Raw genomic sequence first — 24,575 nt, forward strand, 5'->3', positions numbered from 1 at the left:
TTGGGGTAGAGGCACTGTGTGAAGGATGGCAGTAATGTAATTCTCAGGCAGTATGGCAGGAATGAAAACAAAAACCCATTGCTGTCAAGTTGATTCCAACTCATGGCGACCCTATAGGTCAGAGTAGAGCTGCCCCATAGGATTTCCTAGGAGTGACTGGTGGATTTGAACTGCTGACCTTTTGGTTAATAGCCAAACCCTTAACCACTGCACCACCATGGCAGGAATAACAGCATCAAAAGCAGCTGGGGAGGAAGCATGGGTAAGGGTGGCTGCACTGCTATCTGTTCTAGTTGGCATCCTTGATGACTGCATTAAAGTGGGTCTGTGAGTCCCTTTCCCTGGTGGCCTGTGGTACACGTGGGGCTTAGAAAAAAAGCAACACCTACAGCTTGGGATTTGCTCTACTCTAGGCTGTCAACCTAAGCTTCTTGTACCATTTTATGATTTACAACACACCCTTGATGACCACTTTCAGGTGACTCTTCAGAAACAACAAGACAATGTCTTGGTCAGAGAACTTCAATGCAAACAGGTATTGCAATTTAAGTGAAAAAAAAAGGGAAATTTGCTGAAAAGATACAAAGAGTTGACAGGAAAGCTACAGAGTCAGGTGTGGAAAAGGGGTCACCTAGGAAGGCCAGGCACCAAGTCTGTGCCTCAGGAACAATCTGGCATGACCACCATCACCATGGTCGGGACACCCCCCGATCCCTTACCAGGGACTCACTGTTGTTGGATACCTACTGTCTCTGCTGCCATAAATAATTTCTAAAATTTGCCTCTATGTGTTTGTGTCACTGCATGAAATTCAAAATTCAGAGAAGAGTGTCCAGATCATAGACTATGTCTTAGCTGGTAGGCGGCAGGGAGAATATCTCCAGCTTTGGCTTCCCTAGTCTCATAAATACTACATAGAATTGGGGAATTTCTGCCCACCTCTCCCCTCCTCAAAAAAAAAAAAAAAAAAGGAAAAAGGAAGGAGGCTTGGATGCTGATGGTAAACTGAACAAAGCAAAATGTCCACCATGCCCAGTTCCTCATCTTCTTCCACACTGGTTCTCCTTTCCCATTTCTCTGTGTCTGTAGATTGTCAATTGTGATCAAAATCCCAGGTTCCTAGGCTTGAAACTTTAGAATCATTTTAATCTCCCTTGTTTTCCCACATAGTGAATAGTGCTCTAGGTTCCTTAGATTTGCCTTGCCTTCTGTCACTGCTACTGCTTTAGTAAGATTACTACTTCAGGGAGATTACTTTGGCAACAGCATACAGAGGAGACTGGAAATTGGGAGTCAGACTTCTAGAATGTTAGAGCTGGAAGAGACCTTTGAACTTATCTATTCTAGGAGTCCTAGCTAGGAGGATTCATTAGAATTTCCACGGCATTTTAAAAAATGTGCATACTGGCATCCCAGCCTGTTTTTGGCACGTATACTGATTGATGTTTCTGAGGTGCATCCCAGGATGAGAACTGCTGAATCCCAATACGCTCGTTTTAAAGATGAGAAGACTGAGGCTTGGAGACAAGCTACCTGTCTAAAATCACATGGTGTGTTAACAAAAGGGGTCAGGACCAGTTCCCGGTCTCCTGGCTTCTGGCCCAGTGCTATCCAGACCTATTGCCTTTTCCCTCTGTGAAAGGAACTTCCCTATTTTCATCTGTATCTACGTATAAAATGCATGGTACTCTTCTGTGGCTCAGCTCCTCCAATAGTAAACAAGTCTTTCGTATTAACAGTCCCAAACTTCAAGAGTGAACAGACCACACAAGGGGCTGTTTCTTTTGGTGGTCAGCTTGATCTTTGGACCACAGTCCTCCCTTGTCAGAATCTGGGCAAGATGTCCTCAAGATCCAGGGGAGGAATGTGAGGAGGACCCATGGATAAAGGACAGCTGGGGCTATACTTCCATGTCCTGCAGGAATCTCACAGTCTAGGCCTGTGTGCACTCCTTTGTTTCACTTACTCATTGACCATTCTTCAATTCTTGACTGTCCTCTAGTGATCTGGTCCTCATCTTGGGAGTTCATCTCTTTGTTATGCTGACTTTGACCAATCACTCTGCCTTGGACTGGTTTACCACCAGCTCAGGCACTGTTTCTGGGTAATCTCATCAAAACCAAGGCTTCTGATACTTCTGTCTTAGTCATCTATTTCTGCTGTAACAGAAGTACCACAGGTGGATGGCTTTAACAAAGAGAAGTTTATTCTTTTACAGTCCAGTAGGCTAGAAGTCCGAATTCAGGCGCCAGCTCCAGGGGAATGCTCTCTCTCTCTGTCGGCTCTGGAGGAAGGTCTCTGTTACCAATCTTCCCTTGATTTGGGAGCATCTCAGCACAGGAACCTCAGGTCCAAAGGACATGCTCTGCTCCCAGTGCTGCCTTCTTGGCAGTATGAGATTCCCAGCTTTTTACTTGGTTCCCTTTCATCTCTTGAGAGACAAAAGGTGGTACAGGCCATACCCCAGGGAAACTCTCTTTACAGTGGATCAGAGATGTGGCCTGAGCAAGGGTGTTCTGCCCTAATCCTTTTTAACCACAGGCCGAGATTATGATTTATTAACATATAGGAAAATCACAAAATGGAGGACAGCCACCCATGGCCTAACCAAGACAATGCACACATTTTTGGGGGGATAAAATTGAATCCATGACATTCCATCCTTTGGCCCCCCAAAAATCACATTCTTGCAGCTGAAAACATACTCATCCCATCACATCATAGCAAAAGTCTTAACTTCAAGGCCCCAAATCCAAAAATTCCTCTCCATTTGTGAAATCTAGAATACAAGTTACCTGCTTCCAAAGGAACAGGCACAAGCTAGACATTTCCGTCACAAATGGGAGAAACTGGAGGGAAAGAAGGCAATAACAGGCACCAAGCAAGTCAGCAGAACACACTACATTAGCCCTCAAGGCTTTGAAAATAATACTCTGTTCTCTGAGACAATTTACACAATGGCCCTGCCCTCCTGACTCTACGTATTGGCCACACTCTCCAGATTCTGAGTGGAGGCCCCTCGGCCCTGGGCTTCAGTTCTGCCTTCCAGGCCCACTGGGATGGCAACTCTGCTCCCTTGGCTTTAGATGCACCATTCTCCTAGTCCATCTGAGTGCAACTCCACCCTTAGAAACACCAGAGGCCATGGCCTCACCCTTTGAAACCCCAGAAGTTCTGGCCATACCTTTTGAGACTGAGGCAGCTTAGCTTCTTGTGCTGTCTCTTCAGCTTCTGCTTCCTGGTTTCTTGACCTCTCGGCTCCTTGGGCCTCATGCCCACATCTGCCCTGTGCCTCCTGTGCACAGGCATTCAGCTGTCTCGCTCCATGGGTTGGCAAGCCTAGCTCCACTGATAAGTGCCCTGAGGCACTCCACTCTTCCAGGAAGCCTCCTGCACACAGGCACTCAGCTTTCTTGCTCCATGGGCCGGCTCCAGCACTGTCTGGTGCTGGTCTCCTTGATCTGCTGCTGCCAGTTTGCTGTTGCTGCTGCTTCTCTGCTGCTGGTGGTTTTCTTCTACTGCTGGCCCTTTGCCACTGCCACTTCTCTATCCATTCACAGTTTCAAAACTGTGTCCACATTTTAGGTGTCTGTTAGAGCAGCACCCCACTCCTGGTACCAAATTTTGTCCTAGTCATCTAGTGCTGCTGTAACAGAAATACCATAAGTGGACGGCTTTAACAAAGAGTTTATTCTCTCGCAGTCTCACAGGCACCTTCTATTACATTATGTTGCTGTCTTGATTTTGCTCTCCTTACGAAGTTTGTGCTTTCCTATAAAATAAAGATTCCCAACAGGAAATGTCATTTGTTTAATGTTTTTCTGCTCTAAATCTGCCTTAGTGCAAATGAAGCAAAGGGTCGGATAATTGCTACAGTACAGCCATCTCTCCATCAGAGGGGAACCTTTCTTTCTCCCAAACCTTTTGCATCCAGAAAGGGGGCTGGCATCAAAATCTAAGCACCTCATCCTAGCCCAAGCAGGAATGACATGGTCAGAGCTGTGAAGGATGGCTGAGAGGGAGCGAGGCTGTGGATAGGGAGACCATATATATAAGCTACTGCAATAATCTAAGTGAGAAATTATGAAACCTGAATTGTACAGTGGGAATGGGATGAGGAGAGGACAGGTGGGAAAATAGATATTTTGATGGGAGAATTGGCAGGACCAAGTAGCTAACAGGAAGCGGGAGGGAGAAGTTAAAGACGATTAGGTTTGGGGCTTGAGGGCCTGGGAGGATGGGAAAGAATTAAGGAATGGGAAGAAGAGCTGTTTTGAAAGGAGGGTGGAAGACAGTGACTTTAGTTTTGTACATGAGGGTTGCAGACATCCGTTCCATCAGGCAGTGGAATGTGCTGGACTGGACTCAGGAGGTCTGGCCTGCAGATATTAATTTGGGAGTTTCAGACTGGAGAAAATGTGAGATGCACAGGGGAAGCACGCAAAGGGAGAGAACTGAGGCCTGAACCTAGAGGAACACCACACTTAAGCACAAAACTAGGAGTAGGATTCAAGAAAGGAATCTGAGAAAGACCTGGGGGGGGGGGGGCGTAAAAAAAGGGAAGGTATGGTTTTGCCAACCAAAGGAAGGGAGCTTCGGGAAAAGTGTGGAAAGGAAGGATGAGGAGATGAGGACTGACAGGAGGTTGTTACTTTTGGTAGTTACTGATTGGAGAATGCTGGTCACAATAGGCCTTGTCTCAGTCACAACAGTTCCCCTAATCCTTAGGAAATAATGATCGCAGGGTACAGGCGCGCACCTCAAAACAGGTTTCTGGATAATTCACTCACTTCAGCCTCAGTTATGAGGGTACTGCGGGATTAAATAAGTATAACTCATAAGGATCAAATAAGTATAACTCATAATTAAAGTTTAATATCGCTCAGCATTTACAAATAAATCCCTTCAGGTGTCACCCTCATTTGATTCTATAAGAGGAAGCTGCAAAGTTGAAGACCTGATAGATAAAGGATAATTAATAAATATTAATCAGGTTCCCCCTCCTGCCAACCAGGTCCCAGGAGAACCTTCCCGGCGCTCACAGGAGCCCCACCCCCTCATAAATATGTAGATCCGCTGCCAGCCGCCCAGGGCCCCGCCCGCTACTCTTCTCCCTCGCAACGGACTCTCCCTTCACACGGGAAACAAGATGGCGGCGGCAGGCCCCAGTACTCGGGCCTCTTCCGCGGCAGCAGCGGCGGCTCTGAGTCGGCGGGGTCGGCGGGGCCGCTGTGACGAGATGGCGGCCGCAAAAACCGGGGCCCCGGGCCCAGCCTCTGGTCCCGCGCTGTTGGTGTTTCCACCGCCGTTGCTGCAACCGTCGCTACCTCCTAGGTCGGAGGAATCGAGCTGCGCCGGGTGCCTGGAGACGCCGGGGGAAGCAGCGGCCTTGCCGTGCGGCCATTCGCTGTGCCAAGGCTGCGCCCAACGCGCCGCCGACGCAGCGGGCCCTGGTTGTCCGCGCTGTCGGGCCCGCGGCCCGGGCTGGGCCCGCCGTCGGGCTCGCGACGACAGCCAGACAGACGCGGAGGTACTGGGCGAGCGCGTCCGCCGCAGTCACCCCGAGCGCTGCCGCCCGCGCAGGGACGGGGGCGCGGCCGCTGTGGAGCCTGGGCCGGAGCAGGAGCCGCGCGCTGCGCCCGCGGAGCCAGGTGGAGCTTCCCCTCCTTCTCTTGGGGTCCGGAGCGAGGCCGAGCGCGCCCCGGCCTGGTTAGGGGGTGGAGCGTCCCAGGCCCTACTCGAGCGGGTGTGGAGAGTTTTCGTGGGGTTGGAACGCGGGCTCTGCCCAGGGGCAGTGTCTGTTTCTGAGTTTTGAAGTTCGGAATGAAGTACGGGCACGTTGGCTTTGGAGGGGCAGTGAGGGAATCCCGCACCTTACGTAAGTCAGAAGTTTGGAGTGGGACTTAGAATCCTGGAACGTGTTAGGAGCAGGTTGGAGTTGGTGTGTAGAGGGAAAAGGGCATTGAACTTTGCAGGGGCCCTAGACGATCGGAGACGTGCTTGGTTTTAGTGTTGAGTGAAGAGCTTGGAGTCGTATTGCTTGGAGAGATGTGGCTCCAGGGCCTGAATGGGTCGATGAGCGGGGGAGTGGAGTGTCTGGAGTTACGGTACAGTTAGGGGACAGGTTGAATTTGAGGATGCGAAGGGGGCTTTTCAGACTTGAGTGTAGAGTGGTTTGGGAGAAGGAGCTCATGTATGCAGTTTTTTTTTTTCTCATAAAATCGTGAAAAACGTATGTTTAGCACAAAGCCTTTCACATGGTAAGGAAACAATAAATGACAGCTATTTATATTGATAATATTATTACCATTAATAAGTTAGCTCTGTTAAAGAGCCGGACAAAAAGACTGGATGAGGTTTAAAAGTTTTGGAAAGAAAGGTTGGTTGGCTGGCTGGGCTGCTTCTCCATGGCAGTGTGGTTTTCTATTATCATTCTGGTAATTTAATAAAAAGTCTGTTGCAGGGCTCTTGCCTTCAACTTCTTTCCCTTTCCAACTGCCCAGAGCCTGCCACTTTTGGGGACTTTTAGGCTGAGTTTTGAGATAGAAAGTGCCCGTCACAGAACATAATAACTTATAATGAAGGACTCTTTTGGGATACAGTACTGTATACTCATGCAACAGCATCTACAGATATATTTGATACAAAAGATTCTTACCTAGAAGGAGATTTTCAACAAGTATAAATCAGGAAAGTCCAAATATTTGCATGGTTTATGCTGGCAGACCTTTAAGTCTGCCATGTGTTATTTTCAGTAGGGAAAGGGAGATGTTGCTTATGTATGAAAGTGCAGCCCCTAGAAACTATAGGTTCCAGAATGCAATCTTTTGCTTCAAGCAGTCGGGGTTACCTGCCAGCATCCTGGGATACCTTGCTTTTATTTCTGGGGTTGTGAGGATGAAGGCCTCCTCAGGCATTGTTTAAATTGTGGATGCTGTCTGGTGATCCCAGAGGCTGTTTAATTTGCTTGAAATTCTGAGATGATGGCCACAGCATAAGACCGAATGTTTCTCAGATTTTCTTATTAGTACTGTTAATTATTTGGTCGAATAGGATAGAAATTTTTATTTCTTAAGCTTGGAATTCCTTGCGAAATAACAGATCTGAAATTTGAACCATGAGAATGGAATATGTCGTGAGGATTTCTTCAAACTTTTTTCCCTTAAAGAAATTTTCTGTCATAGATTAAGTGTATCAATGATTAAGGAAAATTACCCAAAATGAGATTCCAAATTAGGATCTATTGAGTCCACTTAGTATCTACCAGCAGTTATGCTACGTGTTCATATGAAGATTGTAATGAAAAATATTTTTCTTTAAGTGTTATTACTGTTGGATGGTTGGGTATGTACTTATTAAGTCAAAGCATTGTGGAAGAATATTGCTGAACAGGGCTTGGGGATTATCTTCTAATCCCTGGGCTTCAGCAGGTTGTCTGAATCTCTTGAAGTTATATACAGTGTATTTTAATATAAATTTACATGACTCAAACTAAAATTTTAAAGTACACTAAGAAAAGATTCCCTCCCTCCCACCCCATCCCTCATTTCCCATTCCCATAAAAGATTCTTGTTTATTCTTCCATAGTTTCTTTATGTGTAGACATGAAAATTCAAGTATAATTATTTTATTTTTGACTTTTTTATATGCAGGGGGTTGCATATTATACACAGTGTTCTGTAACTTGCTTTATTCATTTAAGAGTACATGACAAATTTTTCCACGTCCGTATATAGAAAGGTTTTTTTGTTCTTCTTACAGTTGCACAAAATGTCAATGAATGGATATGACATAATTTACTTAACCGTCTGTTGGTGAACATTTAGGTTGTTTCCATTCTTTTGCTAATGTATGTATTTGTACCATCATTATATAAATATGTATGTGCATTTTTAGGAAGAGAAGGTCATCTTTAGCTTTCACTACAGCCTCAAAGTAATGTTGAGAGTCATTGTTCTAATTCAGGCCCCTCATTCTATCATAGAGAAAAGTGAGGCCCAGAACAGAGTTATCAGCTAAAAGCCATGGTGAGTTAGTAACAGATAAACAAGGGCTGAAATACAGATAGCCTGATTAATAGTGAAATGCTCAGGATTGCTTTTAATAGGGAAAACTAAAAATACCAGTTTTGTAAATATATTGTACTTTTATGAGTGGGAAATGAGAATAAGCAATTTTAGGAATATTCAGAGTTTGGCATAGTTAGGGCAGTTGGTAAAAGAAAGGTCAGGCCTGCTTTATAATACTTGAAATAAAATTTTGTAATAAATGCCCTGTGTTTAAATTAAATTCTTATATATATATATTTTTTTGTCGAAGCTCCATATATCTTTTGGAATTGGATTTTGTATGAAAAAAAGCACAAGAGTTTTGCACTTGTTGAAAATTTTGGTTGCTCTGGAGACATTTTTGTTTTTTGCCAGCTTCTTGGCACTCATTTAAGTTTCAAAACCTAAGTGACCCCCATGTAAACTCCTTACCTTATTCTTATACGCATTTTTAGTTTGCTTTGGATAAAATACCAGTTCTTGATTTGTGAAAATGTGTATGTGAGGGCTTAGGCAGTGATCACTTCAAGATGAACCTATACCTCTACTTCATGTGTTTTTTTTTTTTGAGAATCTGCAACTCCTGTATAAAAAAGCCCTGTTGCCGTCGAGTCAATTCTGACTCGTAGTGACCCTATAGAACAGAGTAGTACTGCTTCATAGGGTGTCCAAGGAGCACCTTAGTGGATTCAAATTGCCGACCTTTTGGTTAGTGGCTGAACTCTCAACCACTGTGCCACCAGGATAAAGACATATTAAGTACTTGGACCATCATGAACAATATTCGGCAAGTGTTAAATGAGTGCGTACTCTCTTCCAGGCAGTATTCAAGGTGCTTGAGAGACAAAGGTAAACAAAATATTCAAAGATCCCTTCCTCATGGAGTTTATATTTTAAATTTAGAGATAGTCCTTGTCGTTTGATAGAAAAAACATTTACCACACGCGTGTGTATAGGTAGATTTAGAAGTATATACAACAGCAACACTTAAACATCGTGGATAATAATTAATGAATTTTAAGAATTCATTTCATGTTTTGACTTGAAATCAAGGATAATAATTCTAAATCATAATCTCTTTGAGTTTGAAACATGGTAGAAGTGCATTTCAAAAATTGAACAGATTAAAAAAAATAGTTCCTCATTTATCCCTTCCTTTATTCCACCCCGACCCCCTTGTTTACTTAGGGTTACATTTACTAATTTAATGAAGTCCCCCTTTCTGTGAAGTGCAAGTAAACCAAAAAACCAAACCCAAAGATTCCAACTCACAGCGACCCTGTAGGACAGAGTAGAACTGCCCCATAGAGTTTCCAAGGAGTGCCTGGTGGATTTGAACTGCTAACCTTTTGGTTAGCAGCCGTAGATCTTAACCACTGCGCCACCAAGAAGCAAGTAGTTCTGGTTTCCTACTCATTTGGCAGACAATGTTTGCTATGTGTGCAGCCTAAATTGCATTTAGGACTAATGAATAATGAAACCATGTGATTGTAGTGTGAAAGGACAGGAATCTCCCTGGTCTGTAAGGATTTGTTTTAAAATGTATAAAATTACTCAACTCTTGCTCCTTAATGACGCATATTCCAGAATTTGAGTGTCTTTATGTGTTATCCTAATGCAGGAAACATTTGTCTGTGCTTATGTATTTTTTAAAGCTCATGATGAGATTACCTCACTGTGTATTCTACCAACTAAACAGTAATTACCATTGAAGGAATGGTGCCTGTGCCAGTCTGCAGAATTCAGAATGAGCAGCAGAAACTTAGGATTCATTCACATTTATGAGCTTATTTGTTTTTGTTCATTCATATTTCCTTTCTCTGTCTTGCCAGTTAATCTTGGAAGAGTTGCCTACCTTGCATTCATTTATATTTGAGTTTGCTTGAATGTAGGATATGTTTGTCAAATTTCATTTGACCATAATTTAGTGAGCATTTCTTGGGCACAGAGTATGCAAGATGATACAATAAAAAAGGTGAGTAAGACATGATCCCTGTTCTTCGAGCCTCCACGCTCTGGTTGGAAGAACACTTTTGTACCTGATCAAATAACAATACAAAGTGCTAAGTGAGATAAATGCATAAATACCAGTAGAGTATCGGAACGGGATAACACAGTCTGGAAGAAACCTGAGGAGGGCATTAGAGCTGTGGGTTGAAAAATAAGTAGGAATTACCAGGTAAAGGAGTAGGGAATGGCCATTCCAGGCAGAAGAACCTGCACATACAAAGGCATGAAGGTACTTGGCATGTTCAGGGACAGGCAAGAAGTTAAATATAGGTGGAATGTGAGACTGGAGTGGGGAAGGAAGTCAGATCATGAAGGGCATTGTATGTCATGCTAAAAGAATTTGGGACTTTATCCTATAGACAGTCTGGAGCCCTTAAAGATTTTTAAGTAGTGGATGACAGTAGACATAATGTGCTTTACAAATACAATATTGGTTGCAGTTTGAAGGAAAGACATGAGTAGAAATTGGAGGCAGTGAGTCCCCTTAGGGCAGGTACTATTTTAGTAGTTCAGGCAAGAGATGAAGAGAGGCTGAACTAAAGCAGTGTCTGTGGAGAAGTTTTCTTTAGTCATTCATTAATTTAATAACCATTCGAGGCCTTCTGCGTGCAATGCACTGGAGTGAAATATAAAAAAGCATTATGGTGAGGGCGGGGCCAAGATGGCTGACTACGTAGACGCTACCTCGGATCCCTCTTGCAATAAAGACTCGGAAAAACAAGTGAATCGATCACATACATCACAATCTACGAACGCTGACCAACAAACACAGATTTAAAGAGTTGACCTGAGTGGCAGAGACCGAGAACGAACAACCACGGGGAAGAAGCGACTGTTTTCGGAGCCTGGAGCCAGCATCCCAGTCAGGAAACCTTGGCGCTGGGCTTTGGACTGCGTGCAGGGGAGCTGAGCACAGCATTCTGTGACGGCGCAAACATGGGGTGCAACCCTACCCCCTGAGCTGACCTCGGGAGGGGGCCCAGCCGGTTGGCGATGCAGCTGGCGGGAGGAGAAGTCGCCGGGAGGCAGCGACTGGTTTTGGAGCCGGGAGTGCGGCGTCGCAGACGGGGAACCTTGGCGCGGGGCTTTGGACTGGGCGCAGGGGGGTTGAGCACGACATCCTGTGATGGTGCAAACATGGGGCACAGCCCCAGCCCCCTGAACTGACCTCGGGGGAAGCCCAGCCAGTGCACGCGGGCGGCGCAGCGACGCGGCTGACAGGAGGAGAAGTCACCGGGAGGCAGCGACTGTTTTTGGAGCCGGGAGTGCAGTGTCCCAGCCAGGGAACCTTGATGCTGGGCTTTGGACTGGCAGCGGAGGAACTGACCACGGCTTCTGAGACAGTGCAAGCACCGGACGCGGGCCTGACCCTCGGGGGCAGTCTCTACCCAGCCAGCGCACACAGGTGACGCGCCCCTCGGGAATCTCAGATAAAACAGTCATCCCAAGCAAGATAAGTAACTTTGTCTATATTCCAGGGTGCTACTCTCTCCTGTTTATCTGAACCCTCCCCTCCCCTCCCCTTCCCAGGCGGCTTCATTAACATTGGAATTTCCTGAGCCAGAGGGAGAACTGCTCCGTGGTTTTTCTTTTCCTTTTTTTCTTGGTCTTTTCCTAACCCATTCTTCTGGCCTGAAAGAAGCAACCACAAAAAACCCAGGGACCAAAAATCCTTCCCTAATTGGACTAAAAACGCAGAACCAGCTCCAGCCAAGCATATGTGATCCACAGTCTCGGGCTTTCATTCCTACAGGGAACAAGGTGGCTATTATAATGCAAAGGCATTTCTGATAGGGACCTGAACTGCAATTGTTTTAGCGGATTTACTGGAAAGACAAGTTTCCCAGATCTGATATCTCTGTGTATTCAACAGAGCCCTCACAGACCCACAACAGGGAACTGAGGGCTGAAGCTCCCCCCAGACCACGTAGCCTCCTGCCTTAGGGGTCTAAGGAGGGTGACACCTACCAATCTGTAGAGGTACTTGCATTGGGGGCCTAAGGTACAGCTGCAGAGCCCACCCACCAAGGTGCTTTAGGAATAGAGACACACCTTCCTCACTGACACTTTGGGGAAGCCTGTCAGCATCCTGCCACCCCTGGAGTGTGAACCCCAGCTGCTACTAGAATCTGGTGCACACAACTATCACCACTACTTCTCTAGATGGATAGGTAACAGTCTGCCTCACACACTTGATGACCCAAAATCAGATTCTACTTAAGAATAGTGAATGGACTCAGGCATATATATCTGGTAACAGCCCAAACCAGCTGGTAATAGGACATAAGTGATTCAAGGGCTACAACAATCAAGCCAGCACAATCTAGTAGCCCATCTATGTATATTGAAAGAAAACAAAACAAGATAAGACTCAGTGAGCAAATATAGAATAAATCACTACAATATCTTAGTGGTGGCTCGGAGACAGCAGTCGATATCAAACCACATAAAGAAGCAGACCATGACTGCTTCTACACCCCCCAAACTAAAGAATCAAAATTTTTCCCAAATGAAGATACAATCCTGGAATTGCCAGATACAGAATATAAAGAACTAATTTACAGAATGCTTCAAGACAAGAGGGATGACCTCAGAAATGAAATAAGGCAATCTACAGAAAAAGCCAAGGAACACACTGATAAAGCAGTTGAAGAAGTCAAAAAGATTATTCAAGAACATAGTGGAAAAATTAATAAGTTGCAAGAATCCATAGAGAGACAGCATTCAGAAATCCAAAAGATTAAAAATAAAATTACAGAATCAGACAACGCAATAGGAAGTCAGAGGAGCAGACTCAAGCAGTTAAAATGCAGAGTGGGAAATCTGCAGGACCAGGGAATTGACACCAATATAGCTGAAAAAAAATCAGATAAAAGAATTTTAAAAAATGAAGAAACCTAAGAATCATGTGGGACTCTATCAAGAAGGATAACTTCCGTGTGATTGGAGTCCCAGAACAGGGAGGGATAACAGAAAACACAGAGAGAATAGTTGAAGATCTGCTGGCAGAAAACTTCCCTGACATCTTGAAAGATGAAAGGATATCTGTCTATCCAAATGCTCATCGAACCCCATTGAAGATAGATCCAAAAAGAAAAACACCAAGACATATTATCATCAAACTTGCCAAAACCAAAGATAAAGAGAAAATTTTAAAAGCAGCCAGGGGTAAAAAAACGGTCTCCTACAAGGGAGAATCAATAAAAATAAGTTCAGACTACTCAGCAGAAACCATGCAGGCAAGAAGGCAAAGGGATGACATATACAGAGCACTGAAGGAGAAAAACTGCCAGGCAAGGATATATATCCAGCAAAACTCTCTCTGAAATATGAAGGCGAAATTAAGATATTTACAGATAAACACAAACTTAGAGAATTTGTAAAAACCAAACCAAAGCTACAAGAAACACTAAAGGAAATTGTTTGGTCAGAAAACCAGTAGTATCAGATACCAGCAGGGTCACAGAACAGAGCATTCTGATATCAACTCAAATAGGGAAATCACAAAAACAAATTAAGATTAATTAAAAAAAAAAAAAAAACGCTGAAAACAGGGAATCATTGAAGTCAATATGTAAAAGATCACAATAATCAAAAGGAGGGACTAAATACAGGTGGCATAGAACTGCCATATGGAGAGGGATACAAGGCGCTATAGGACAATACAAGTTAGGTTTTTACTTAGAAAAATAGGGGTAAATATTAAGGTAACCACAAAGAGGTATAACAACTCCATAACTCAAAATAAAAACCAAGAGAAACGTAACGATTCAGCAAACAAAGTCAAATACTATGAAAATGAGGAACACACAATTTACAAAGAAAAACGTCTCAGCACAAAAAAGTGGAAAAATGAAATTGTCAACAACACACATAAAAAGGCATCAAAATGACAACACTAAACACATACTTATCTATAATTACACTGAATGTAAATGGACTAAACGCACCAATAAAGAGACAGAGAGTCTCAGACTGGATAAAGAAACACGATCTGTCTATATGCTGCCTACAAGAGACACACCTTAGACTTAGAGCCACGAACAAACTGAAACTCAAAGGATGGAAAAAAATACCTCAAGCAAACAATAAGCAAAAAAGAGCAGGAGTAGCAATATTAATTTCTGACAAAATAGACTTTAAAGTTAAATCCACCACAAAGGATAAAGAAGGACACTACATAATGATAAAAGGGACAAAAGACCAGGAAGATATAACCATATTAAATATTTATGCACCCAGTGACAGGGCTGCAAGATACAAAAAACAAATTTTAACAGAACTGAAAAGTGAGACAGACACCTCCACAATTATAGTAGGAGACTTCAACACACCACTTTCGGAGAAGGACAGGACATCCAGTAAGAAGCTCAATAGAGACACAGAAGACCTAGTTACTACAATCAACCAACTTGACCTCATTGACTTATACAGAACTGTCCACCCAACAGCTGCAAAGTATACTTTTTTTTCTAGCACACATGGAACATTCTCTAGAATAGACCACATATTAGGTCATAAAACAAACCTTTGCAGAATCCAAAACATCAAAATATTACAAAGCACCTTCTCAGACCACAAGGCCATAAAAGTGGAAATCAATAACAGAAAAATTAGGGAAAAGAAATCAAACACTTGGAAACTCAACAATACCCTGTTCAAAAAGACTGGGTTATAGAAGACGTTAAGGAGGGAATAAAGAAATTCATAGAATGCAACGAGAATGAAAATACTTCTTATCAAAACCTCTGGGACACAGCAAAAGCAGTGCTCAGAGGTCAATTCATATCGATAAATGCACACATACAAAAAGAAGAAAGAGCCAAAATCAGAGAACTGTCCCTATAAGTTGAACAAATAGAAAGTCTGCAACAAAAGAATCCATCAGGCACCAGAAGAAAACAAATAATAAAAATTAGAGCTGAACTAAATGAATTAGAGAACAGAAAAACAATTGAAAGAATTAACAAAGCCAAAAGCTGGTTCTTTGAAAAAATTAACAAAATTGATAAACCATTGGCCAGACTGACTAAAGAAATACAGGAAAGGAAACAACCCAAATAAGAAACGAGACGGGCCACATCACAACAGACCCAACTGAAATTAAAAGAATCATATCAGATTATTATGAAAAATTGTACTCTAACAAATTTGCAAACCTAGAAGAAATGGATAAATTCCTGGAAAAACACTACCTACCTAAACTAACACAATCAGAAGTAGAACAACTAAATAGACCCGTAACAAAGAAAGAGATTGAAACCTTAATCCCAAAACTCCCAACAAAAAAAAGCCCTGGCCCGGATGGCTTTACTGCAGAGTTCTACCAAACTTTCAGAGAAGAGTTAATGCCACTACTACTAAAGGTATTTCAAAGCATAGAAAATGACGCAATACTACCTAACTCATTCTATGAAGCCACCATATCCCTGGTACCAAAACCAGGTAAAGACATGACAAAAAAAGAAAATTACAGACCTATATCCCTCATGAACATAGATGCAAAAATCCTCAACAAAATTCTAGCCAATAGAATTCAACAACATATCGAAAAAATAATCCACCACAACCAAGTGGGTTTTATACCAGGTATGCAAGGCTGGTTTAATATTAGAAAAACCATTAATGTAATCCACCATATAAATAAAAGACAAAAACCACATAATCTTATCAATTGATGCAGAAAAGGCATTTGACAAAGTCCAACACCCATTTATGATAAAGACTCGCAGCAAAATAGGAATTGAAGGAAAATTCCTCCACATAATAAAGGGCATCTATACAAAGCCAACAGGCAACATCACTCTAAATGGAGAGAGCCTGAAAGCATTTCCCTTGAGAACGGGAACCAGACAAGGATGCCCTTTATCACCGCTCTTATTCAGCATTGTGCTAGAGGTCCTAACCAGAGCAATTAGGCGAGACAAAGAAATAAAGGGCATCCGGATTGGCAAGGAGGAAGTAAAATTATCTCTATTTGCAGATGACATGATCTTAAACAGAGAAGAACCTAAGGAATCCTCAAGAAAACTACTGAAACTAATAGAAGAGTTTGGCAGAGTCTCAGGTTATAAGATAAACATACAAAAATCACTTGGATTCCTCTACATCAACAAAAAGAACATCGAAGAGGAAATCACCAAGTCAATACCATTTACAGTAGCCCCCAAGAAGATAAAATACTTAGGAATAAATCTTACTAAAGATGTAAAAGACCTATACAAAAAAAACTACAAAGTGCTAGTGCAAGAAACTAAAAAGGACCTACTTAAGTGGAAAAATGTACCTTGCTCATGGATAGGAAGACTTAACATAGTAAAAATGTCTATTCTACCAAAAGCCATCTATACATACAATGCACTTCCGATCCAAATTCCAATGATATTTTTTAATGTGATGGAGAAACAAATCACCAACTTCATATGGAAGGGAAAGAAGCCTCGGATAAGTAAAGCATTACTGAAAAAGGAGAAGAAAGTGGGAGGCCTCACTCTACCTGACTTCAGAACCTATTATACAGCCACAGTAGTCAAAACAGCCTGGTCTGGTACAACAACAGGCACATAGACCAATGGAACAGAATTGAGAACCCAGATATAAATCCATCCACGTATGAGCAGCTGATATTTGGCAAAGGCCCAGTGTCAGTTAATTGGGGAAAAGATAGTCTTTTTAACAAATGGTGCTGGCATAACTGGATATCCATTTGCAAAAAAATGAAACAGGACCCATACCTCACACCATGCACAAAAACTAACTCCAAGTGGATCAAAGACCTAAACATAAAGACTAAAACGATAAAGATCATGGAAGAAAAAACAGGGACGACATTAGGAGCCCTAATTCAAGGCATAAACAGAATACAAAACATGACCAAAACTGACGAAGAGAAACCAGATTAACTGGGAGCTCCTAAAAATCAAACACCTATGCTCATCTAAAGACTTCACCAAAAGAGTAAAAAGACCACCTACAGACTGGGAGAGAATTTTCAGCTATGACATCTCCAACCAGCGCCTGATCTCTAAAATCTATATGATTCTGTCAAAACTCAACCACAAAAAGACAAACAACCCAATCAAGAAGTGGGCAAAGGATATGAACACACACTTCACTAAAGAAGATATTCAGGCACTTAACAGATACATGAGAAAATGCTCTCGATCATTAGCCATTAGAGAAATGCAAATGAAAACTACGATGAGATTCCATCTCACTCCAACAAGGCTGGCATTAATCCAAAAAACAGAATAAATGTTGGAGAGGCTGCGGAGAGATTGGAACTCTTATACACTGCTGGTGGGAATGTAAAATGGTACAACCACTTTGGAAATGTATCTGGCGTTATCTTAAACAGTTAGAAATAGAACTACCATACAACCCAGAAATCCCACTCCTCGGAATATACCCTAGAGAAATAAGAGCCTTCACACAAACAGATATATGCACACCCATGTTTATTGCAGCTCTGTTTACAATAGCAAAAAGCTGGAAGCAACCAAGGTGTCCGTCAACGGATGAATGGGTAAATAAATTGTGGTATGTTCACACAATGGAATACCACTCATCGATAAAGAACAGTGACGAATCTGTGAAACATTTCATAACATGGAGGAACCTGGAAGGCATTATGCTGAGCGAAGTTAGAGGCAAAAGGACAAATATTGTATAAGACCACTAGTATAAGATCTTGAGAAATAGTATAAACTGAGAAGAACACATACTTTTGTGGTTAGGAGGAGGGGAGGGAGGGAGGGTGGGAGAGGGTTTTTTACTGATTAGTTAGTAGATAAGAACTGCTTTAGGTGAAGGGAAGGACAATACTCAATACAGGGAAGGTCAGCTCAACTGGACTGGACCAAAAGCAAAGAAGTTTCTGGGATAAACTGAATGCTTCATAGGTCAGCAGAGCAAGGGTGGGGGTTTGGGGACTATGGTTTAAAGGGACTTCTAAGTCAATTGGCAAAATAATTCTATTATGAAAACATTCTGCATCCCACTTTGAAATGTGGCGCCTGGGGTCTTAAATGCTAACAAGCAGCCATCTAAGATGCATCAATTGGTCTCAACCCACCTGGATCAAAGGAGAATGAAGAACACCAAGGTCACACGATAACTAAGAGCCCAAGAGACAGAAAGGGCCACATGAACCAGAGACCTACATCATCCTGAGACCAGAAGAACTAGTTGGTGCCTGGCCACAATCGATGACTGCCCTGACAGGGAGCACAACAGAGAACCCCTGAGGGAGCAGGAGATCAGTGGGATGCAGACCCCAAATTCTCACAAAAAGACCATACTTAATGGTCTGACTGAGACTAGAGGAATCTCGGCAGTCATGGTCCCCAAACCTTCTGTTGGCCCAGGACAGGAACCATTCCTGAAGACAACTCATCAGACATGGAAGGTACTGGACAGTGGGTAGGAGAGAGATGCTGATGAAGAGTGAGCTATTTGTATCAGGTGGACACTTGAGACTGTGTTGGCATCTCCTGTCTGGAGGAGGGATGGGAAGGTAGAGAGAGTTGGAAGCTGGCAAAATTGTCACGAAAGGAGAGACTGGAAGGGCTGACTCATTAGGGGGAGAGCAAGTGGGAGTATGGAGTAAGGTGTATATAAACTTATATGTGACAGACTGACTTGATTTGTAAACGTTCAATTGAAGCTCAATAAAAATAAAAAAAAAAAAGCATTATGGTGTCTCTTAAAGACAATGTGTCCTAGGGAAGATTGAATATGGAAACATATTACCAAAATATGGTATAATAAATGCAGTTTGAACAAATGCAAAATGTAATTGTAGAAGGCATCATGGTATAGTGATTAATAGAGCAGGATCTGGAGTTTGCCTGCCTGGGGTCTGCCATTTATAGCTGTGTGCCATTGGGCACATTGTTTAACTCTTCTGTACCTTAGGTTCCTCATCTGGAAAATGGTGATAATCCCTTACATTGTTGAAGGTCTTCCTCTTTTTCGCTGACTCTCTCCTTTACCAAGCATGGTGTCCTTTTCCAGGGACTGTTCCGTCCTGATAACATGTCCAAAGTACATGAGATGAAGTCTTGGTGTCCTCACTTCTAAAGAGCATTCTGGCTGTACTTCTTCCAAGACAGATTTGTTCCTTCTTCTGGCAGTCCACTGTCCATTCAGTATTCTTCGCCAACACCGTAATTCAAGTGCATCAGTTCTTCTTTACTGTTCCTTATTCATTGCCCAGCTTTCACATGCATATGATGTGATTGAAAATACCATGCCTTGGGTCATGCATGCCTTAGTCCTCAGAGTGACATCTTTGCTCTTTAACGCTTTAAAGAGGTCTTTTGCAGCAGATTTGCCCAAAGCAGTACCTCATTTGATTTCCCGTCTGCTGCTTCCATGGGCGTTGATTGTGGATCCAAGTAAAATGAAATCCTTGACAACTTCAGTCATTCCTTTGTTTATCATAATGTTGCTTATTGGTCCAGTTGTAAGGATTTTTGTTTTCTTTTTGTTAAGGTGTAAGCAATACTGAAGGCTGCAGTCTTTGGTCTTCATCAGTGCTTCAAGCCCTCTTTGCTTTCAGCAGGCATGGTTTTGTGTCATCTGCATATCACAGGTTTTTAATGAGCTTTCCCTCCAGTCCTGATGCCAGGTTCTTCATATAGTCCAATTTCTCAGATTATTTGCTCAGCATGCAGATTGAATAAGTATAATGAAAAGATACAACCCTGATGCACACCTTTCCTGATTTTAAACCACACAGTATCCCCTTGTTCTGTTCAAATGACTTCCTCTTGGTCTGTGTACAGGTTCTGCAAGAACACAGTTAAATGCTCTGAAATTAACATTTTTAACAATCTTATCCATAATTTGTTATGACCAATACTGTTGAATGCCTTTGCATAGCCAGTAAACATCTTTCTGGTATTTGGACATGTTATCAGGAGGGACCAGTCCCTGGAAAAGGACATCATACTTGGTAAAGTAGAGAGTCAGCATTGACACACTGGCTGCAACAATGGGCTCAAATATAGCAATGATTGTGAGTCTGGCTCAGGACCAGGCAGTGTTTCATTCTGTTGTGTATAGCATCACTATGAGCTAGAACTGACTTGATGGCACCTAACAACATTAGTACCAGAATCATAAAGTTGTTATGTAGACGAAATGACTTATTATAATGCTTTGCATGTAAAAGGCTCAATACTTGTTATTTTCACAAAGGAGGAGGCTTAGTTGGGTCAGGAAAGGCTTTAGTTAAAGACAGATATTCAGTAGGTAGATGAGGGCAAGATGAAGAAGAGAGAGGGAAATTAGTACAGTGAAAGGCATGGGAGCATGAAACAACAAATGGAGTTCTAGGGATCGTAAGTAGGAGTAGTTGGAGCTTTGGGTGTACGTGAGAGAATGCTAGGAGGTGAAATTGCAGAGGTGGGCAGTTGCTGGGTAATGGTGGACTTTGAATGCCATACTAAGGAAAGAGGAGCAGCTAAAGAGTTTTAAAGAGGGGTTCATCTTTGCATTCATCTTTGCATTTTAGAGAGGCCATTCCTATAGGGGTAATATAGCAAATAGATTGGAGAACTCAAATTCTCTTTTAGCAAGATGGCTGTCTAAGATAAGTTGAAAACTTCTGTGCTACAAATATCTAGAAAAGCTTGGTAATGTAGAACAACAATTCTATTAAATGCATTCCCGAGCTCTCAGAAAAGAGAGGAAAATATACAGATTCCAGAAGCAAAAATAGAAGTAAAAACCAGAACTGTAAGCCTTTCAGCTGATGTGGTGTTCCCTGGAGCAGGGTGAGGGAGTGGAGTGAGGGGTCATTTCCGGTTCTCTGTTCCTGGGGGATTGAATGTTAACCATGAGGAAAAAGGAGCCACAACTAGGACTTATGCATTAAGCTGAGACTCTTCATGTGTTATATCCTAGGTGAAAGGGCAGGCTAGAAAGAATCTTCACTGACACAAGGAGATGACAAGAAATCTTGTCTTGCCTTGCTCTCTGCAAAAGGGAAAATAATTAAAAACAAACTCTCTTGAGAAATTGAAGCACCAGATCTATGACTTGCTCATATTTGGGATCTCAGTTTATATTAATTATATGGTTCAGGTATCCACAAGCTGAGTTATTAATATAAAAACTGGCCCCAAGCTAGTGATACCCCTGGATCACCTGGAGAAATGAAAAACATGACTCTGAGGGGCACTTCCATACCATGGGCCACAGGTGATTCTTACAGAAGAAATAATCCCAACTAAAGATGAACTTAAAATTAAAAATAACAATGTGTGAGGAAACAGTTTTGTACCACAAATGAGATTCAGCAGGTGTAACAAGTAGGAGGATTATAGCTCCAAGAACTGGGATAGTAGAATGGCAGCCTGAAAGGTAATTTTAATTAGCATGTCTTAATTGACTGCAGACCTCAAAGAATTAATTGAAATGCCAGGAAAAGAAATTATGAATCAGGCACATTTGAAAAAGGACTAAACATAATGAAAAATGTAGTCAGTGAGGTTAAAAAACTCAGTGATAAGTTGAAGAATAGTGTACACTAATGAAGAGAAAGTCAGTAAGCTGGGAGATTGATAGGAGGAAATTCCTGAGTAAAACAGTAAGCTAAAGTGAAGGAAAATATGAGTGGTGAAGAGATAGGAAGGACAAATCAAGAAGATCCAACATCTAATAGAAGGAGAAAAATGAAATGAGGGAGATGAAATTTGAAGAGATGATTAGAATTTTTCAGAATTAGTAAAAAGACATGATTCTTGAGATTTAAGAACCATGAAACCCTCGCATGAATTAAAAAAAAACAAAAAAACTTTTTTTCATAACTAAATACCCAAAACCAAACCAAACCCAGTGCTGTGAAGTCTTTTCCTACTTGTAGTGACCGTATAACGTCACAGTGAAATTACAGAATACCAGACACTTTTAAAAGCAGCCATAAAGGAAAGACGACCAACAGACTGAGAACAGACTTGTTACAAGCAACAACTTAGGTCAGGAAAAAAAACAAGTATCTTCAAAGTGTTGAGAGAGATTCAGATTTCATACTCAAATAAATTATCATTCAAGAGTGAGGGTAAAATAAAAATATTTTCAGAAAATAAAAAATACAGAGAATTTACCACATTGTTTCTAAAAGAACTATTATAGTAAAGAATATACTTGAGAAAGAAAAAAAATGAAACTTAGGGGAGAATAAGATATGAAAAGTCATGGTGAACACAGACATTGGTCGATAAACTAAGCTTTTATTGACTAAAAAACACAAATGATTATTGGTGGAGGGCTAAAACAAAGTGGAACTAAAGTAATATGCTGATGAAAGGTAAGCTGAGAGGGACAGTGATCAGTTACAGAGTTATAAGGGTCTGTATAAGTTCAGGAGAAGGGTAGAGATAGTGATTAACTTTAGACTTTAAGTCAGATGCGTATTAAAAATGTAAAGGTAGCTGCTAAAAGAAAAATATTGCACATATATAGAACCGTACAAATGTGGACCATTAAAAAAAACTAAGCACATAATTTATGCACAAAGAAAGTTAAATATCAGGTTGATATCATGCAAATCACATCTGGCCAAAATGCAGTAAAATTAGAAATTAATTTAAAAAACATAATTTTCTTCCTCCAGTCCATGTTTGGAAATTAAAAAAAAAAAAAATTGGGCTGAGAACAAAGTAATGGAAATTGGAAAATATTAAGAATTGAAAAACAATGAAAACATTGTCCAAATCTGTGGTATACAGCCAAAGGAGTACTTAGAGGAAAATTCAAGTGTCTATACCATATTTTGTTGAATCTTAAGATGCCATCAATTGTAAGATGTACTGTTATTTTCAAATCATAAAGAAGAAATGCTACTAACTGAACTGTGATACAATGCTTTCCTATCACATAGACTTTTTTGCTGGTAGTGAAAGAGCTCTTATGAATTTGTTTAGATACAGATTTATCAGATCACTCATGTGAAATGAAATAATACATTCATAGAATATTCCTGTAACTTAACATTCAGAGTCTGACTCTTCTAAATCACTTTTCAACTGATTCATAGATGTGTGTGTTTGTTTGCATAGATAGTATTGCTTACTGCGTCATCAAGAGCATTGTTGATACAGCATTTCTTAAGAGTGCTTCACAGCTATTGTGGGGATTTCCTTTCAAACTTCTGACACTCATCAAGTTTGATGTTAATGCTTGCATTAGCTTGCCAAAAGGTATCAACAAAAGGTTTCTAGATGAGATTTATAGTTCTTCCTTGGATGGTCTGTAAATGGTTTGCTGGCTGACATTGAGAGGTTAAGGTTGTCCAGTCATGCCACCAGGGATAATGACCAAGTTGCTATATTTTTCTGTGAGCGTATTCTTTAATTGTCCATGTTCGTACATATACAGGCAATGACAACTGTGTCATTGTTGCTTCCTACTTGACAGTGATTGTAAGACTGTGAGAATCATCTTGATTTCAGAGATGTTAATATGAAAAAAAAAAAGTGTCCTAAAATTTATAAGGTATTAAATAGAAGTAAGGCTAAACATTATTAAGTGTACAATTGAAGAAGTTAGAAAAATAACAGTTTAAACTCAAAGAAAGTGTTGTTGTTTGTTGCTGTTGAGTCGATTCCAGCTCGTGGTGATCCCATGTGAAGTAGAAGCTGGGAAATAATAAAGAGCAAAAATCAGTAGAATAGAAAACAGTGAAGAAGATTAACAACCAAAAGCCAATTCATTGAAAATATTAATATAGAACATTATAGGCAAATCTCCGGCAAGATTGATAAAGGAAAAAGAAAAGAAGGCATATGTTAGGAATGAAAAGGGAGAAAACAACTATAGAAATAATAAAGATTTTAAAAAACCTATAAGTATATAATACAGACAACTTTATACCCATAAATTTGAAAATTTGGATGAAATAGTCAATTTTCTAGAAAAATAACCTGTAAAATCTACCCAGTAAGTAATATCACATAGATACAATGAACAAAATCTAGAATGTTGGAAAGTTTACGGGACAAATGACCCAAATTCTTCTACAAATAAATTGCATGAAGAAGAGGGGAAAAAAAAAGAGTAGAGGGGAAACCTATAGATTAAAAGAGGTTTAAAAGACACATCAACCAATTTAAGTGTATGAGCTTACTTGAGTCCTAATATGAAAAAAACTGTACAAAAACATTTGATAGTTGGGAAAATTTGAACCCTGACTGGATATTTATTGATATTGCAGATTAAATATTTAGTGTGATAATATTTTTTTGATTATATATTTTAAAAGAATCCTTTAAGATATATATAGTAAAATATGTGTAGGTAAGATGATACGATGTCTGAGATTTACTTCAAAATAATTCATTCAAGGTGAGGAGGCAGGTAAGGGATAAGGGGAATAGATGACATAAGATTAGCCATGAGTCGATTGCTGAAGCAGGGTGATGGATACGTGGGGGTTGTTACACTGGTCTCTATAATGTTTGAAACTTCCGTAATGAAAAGCAAAAAGGAGAGTATCTATCTACTGAAGAA

The 24,575-nt window shown here is 41.2% G+C and overlaps 1 protein-coding gene across 1 annotated transcript in view; it reads left to right on the top strand.

Annotated features, from left to right (window-relative positions):
* The first annotated feature begins 5,134 nt into the window (after positions 1-5,134).
* Positions 5,135-24,575, top strand: part of RNF169 (ring finger protein 169) — a 136,311-nt gene continuing 116,870 nt past the window's right edge. The window contains exon 1 of the mRNA XM_003420038.4: positions 5,135-5,651. Coding sequence (XP_003420086.1) covers positions 5,150-5,651 — 502 coding nt within the window. The 5' untranslated portion in view covers positions 5,135-5,149. The remainder of the gene's footprint in view (positions 5,652-24,575) is intronic.

Source organism: Loxodonta africana, chromosome 7, assembly GCF_030014295.1.
Source record: "Loxodonta africana isolate mLoxAfr1 chromosome 7, mLoxAfr1.hap2, whole genome shotgun sequence".
NCBI lineage: Eukaryota > Metazoa > Chordata > Mammalia > Proboscidea > Elephantidae > Loxodonta > Loxodonta africana.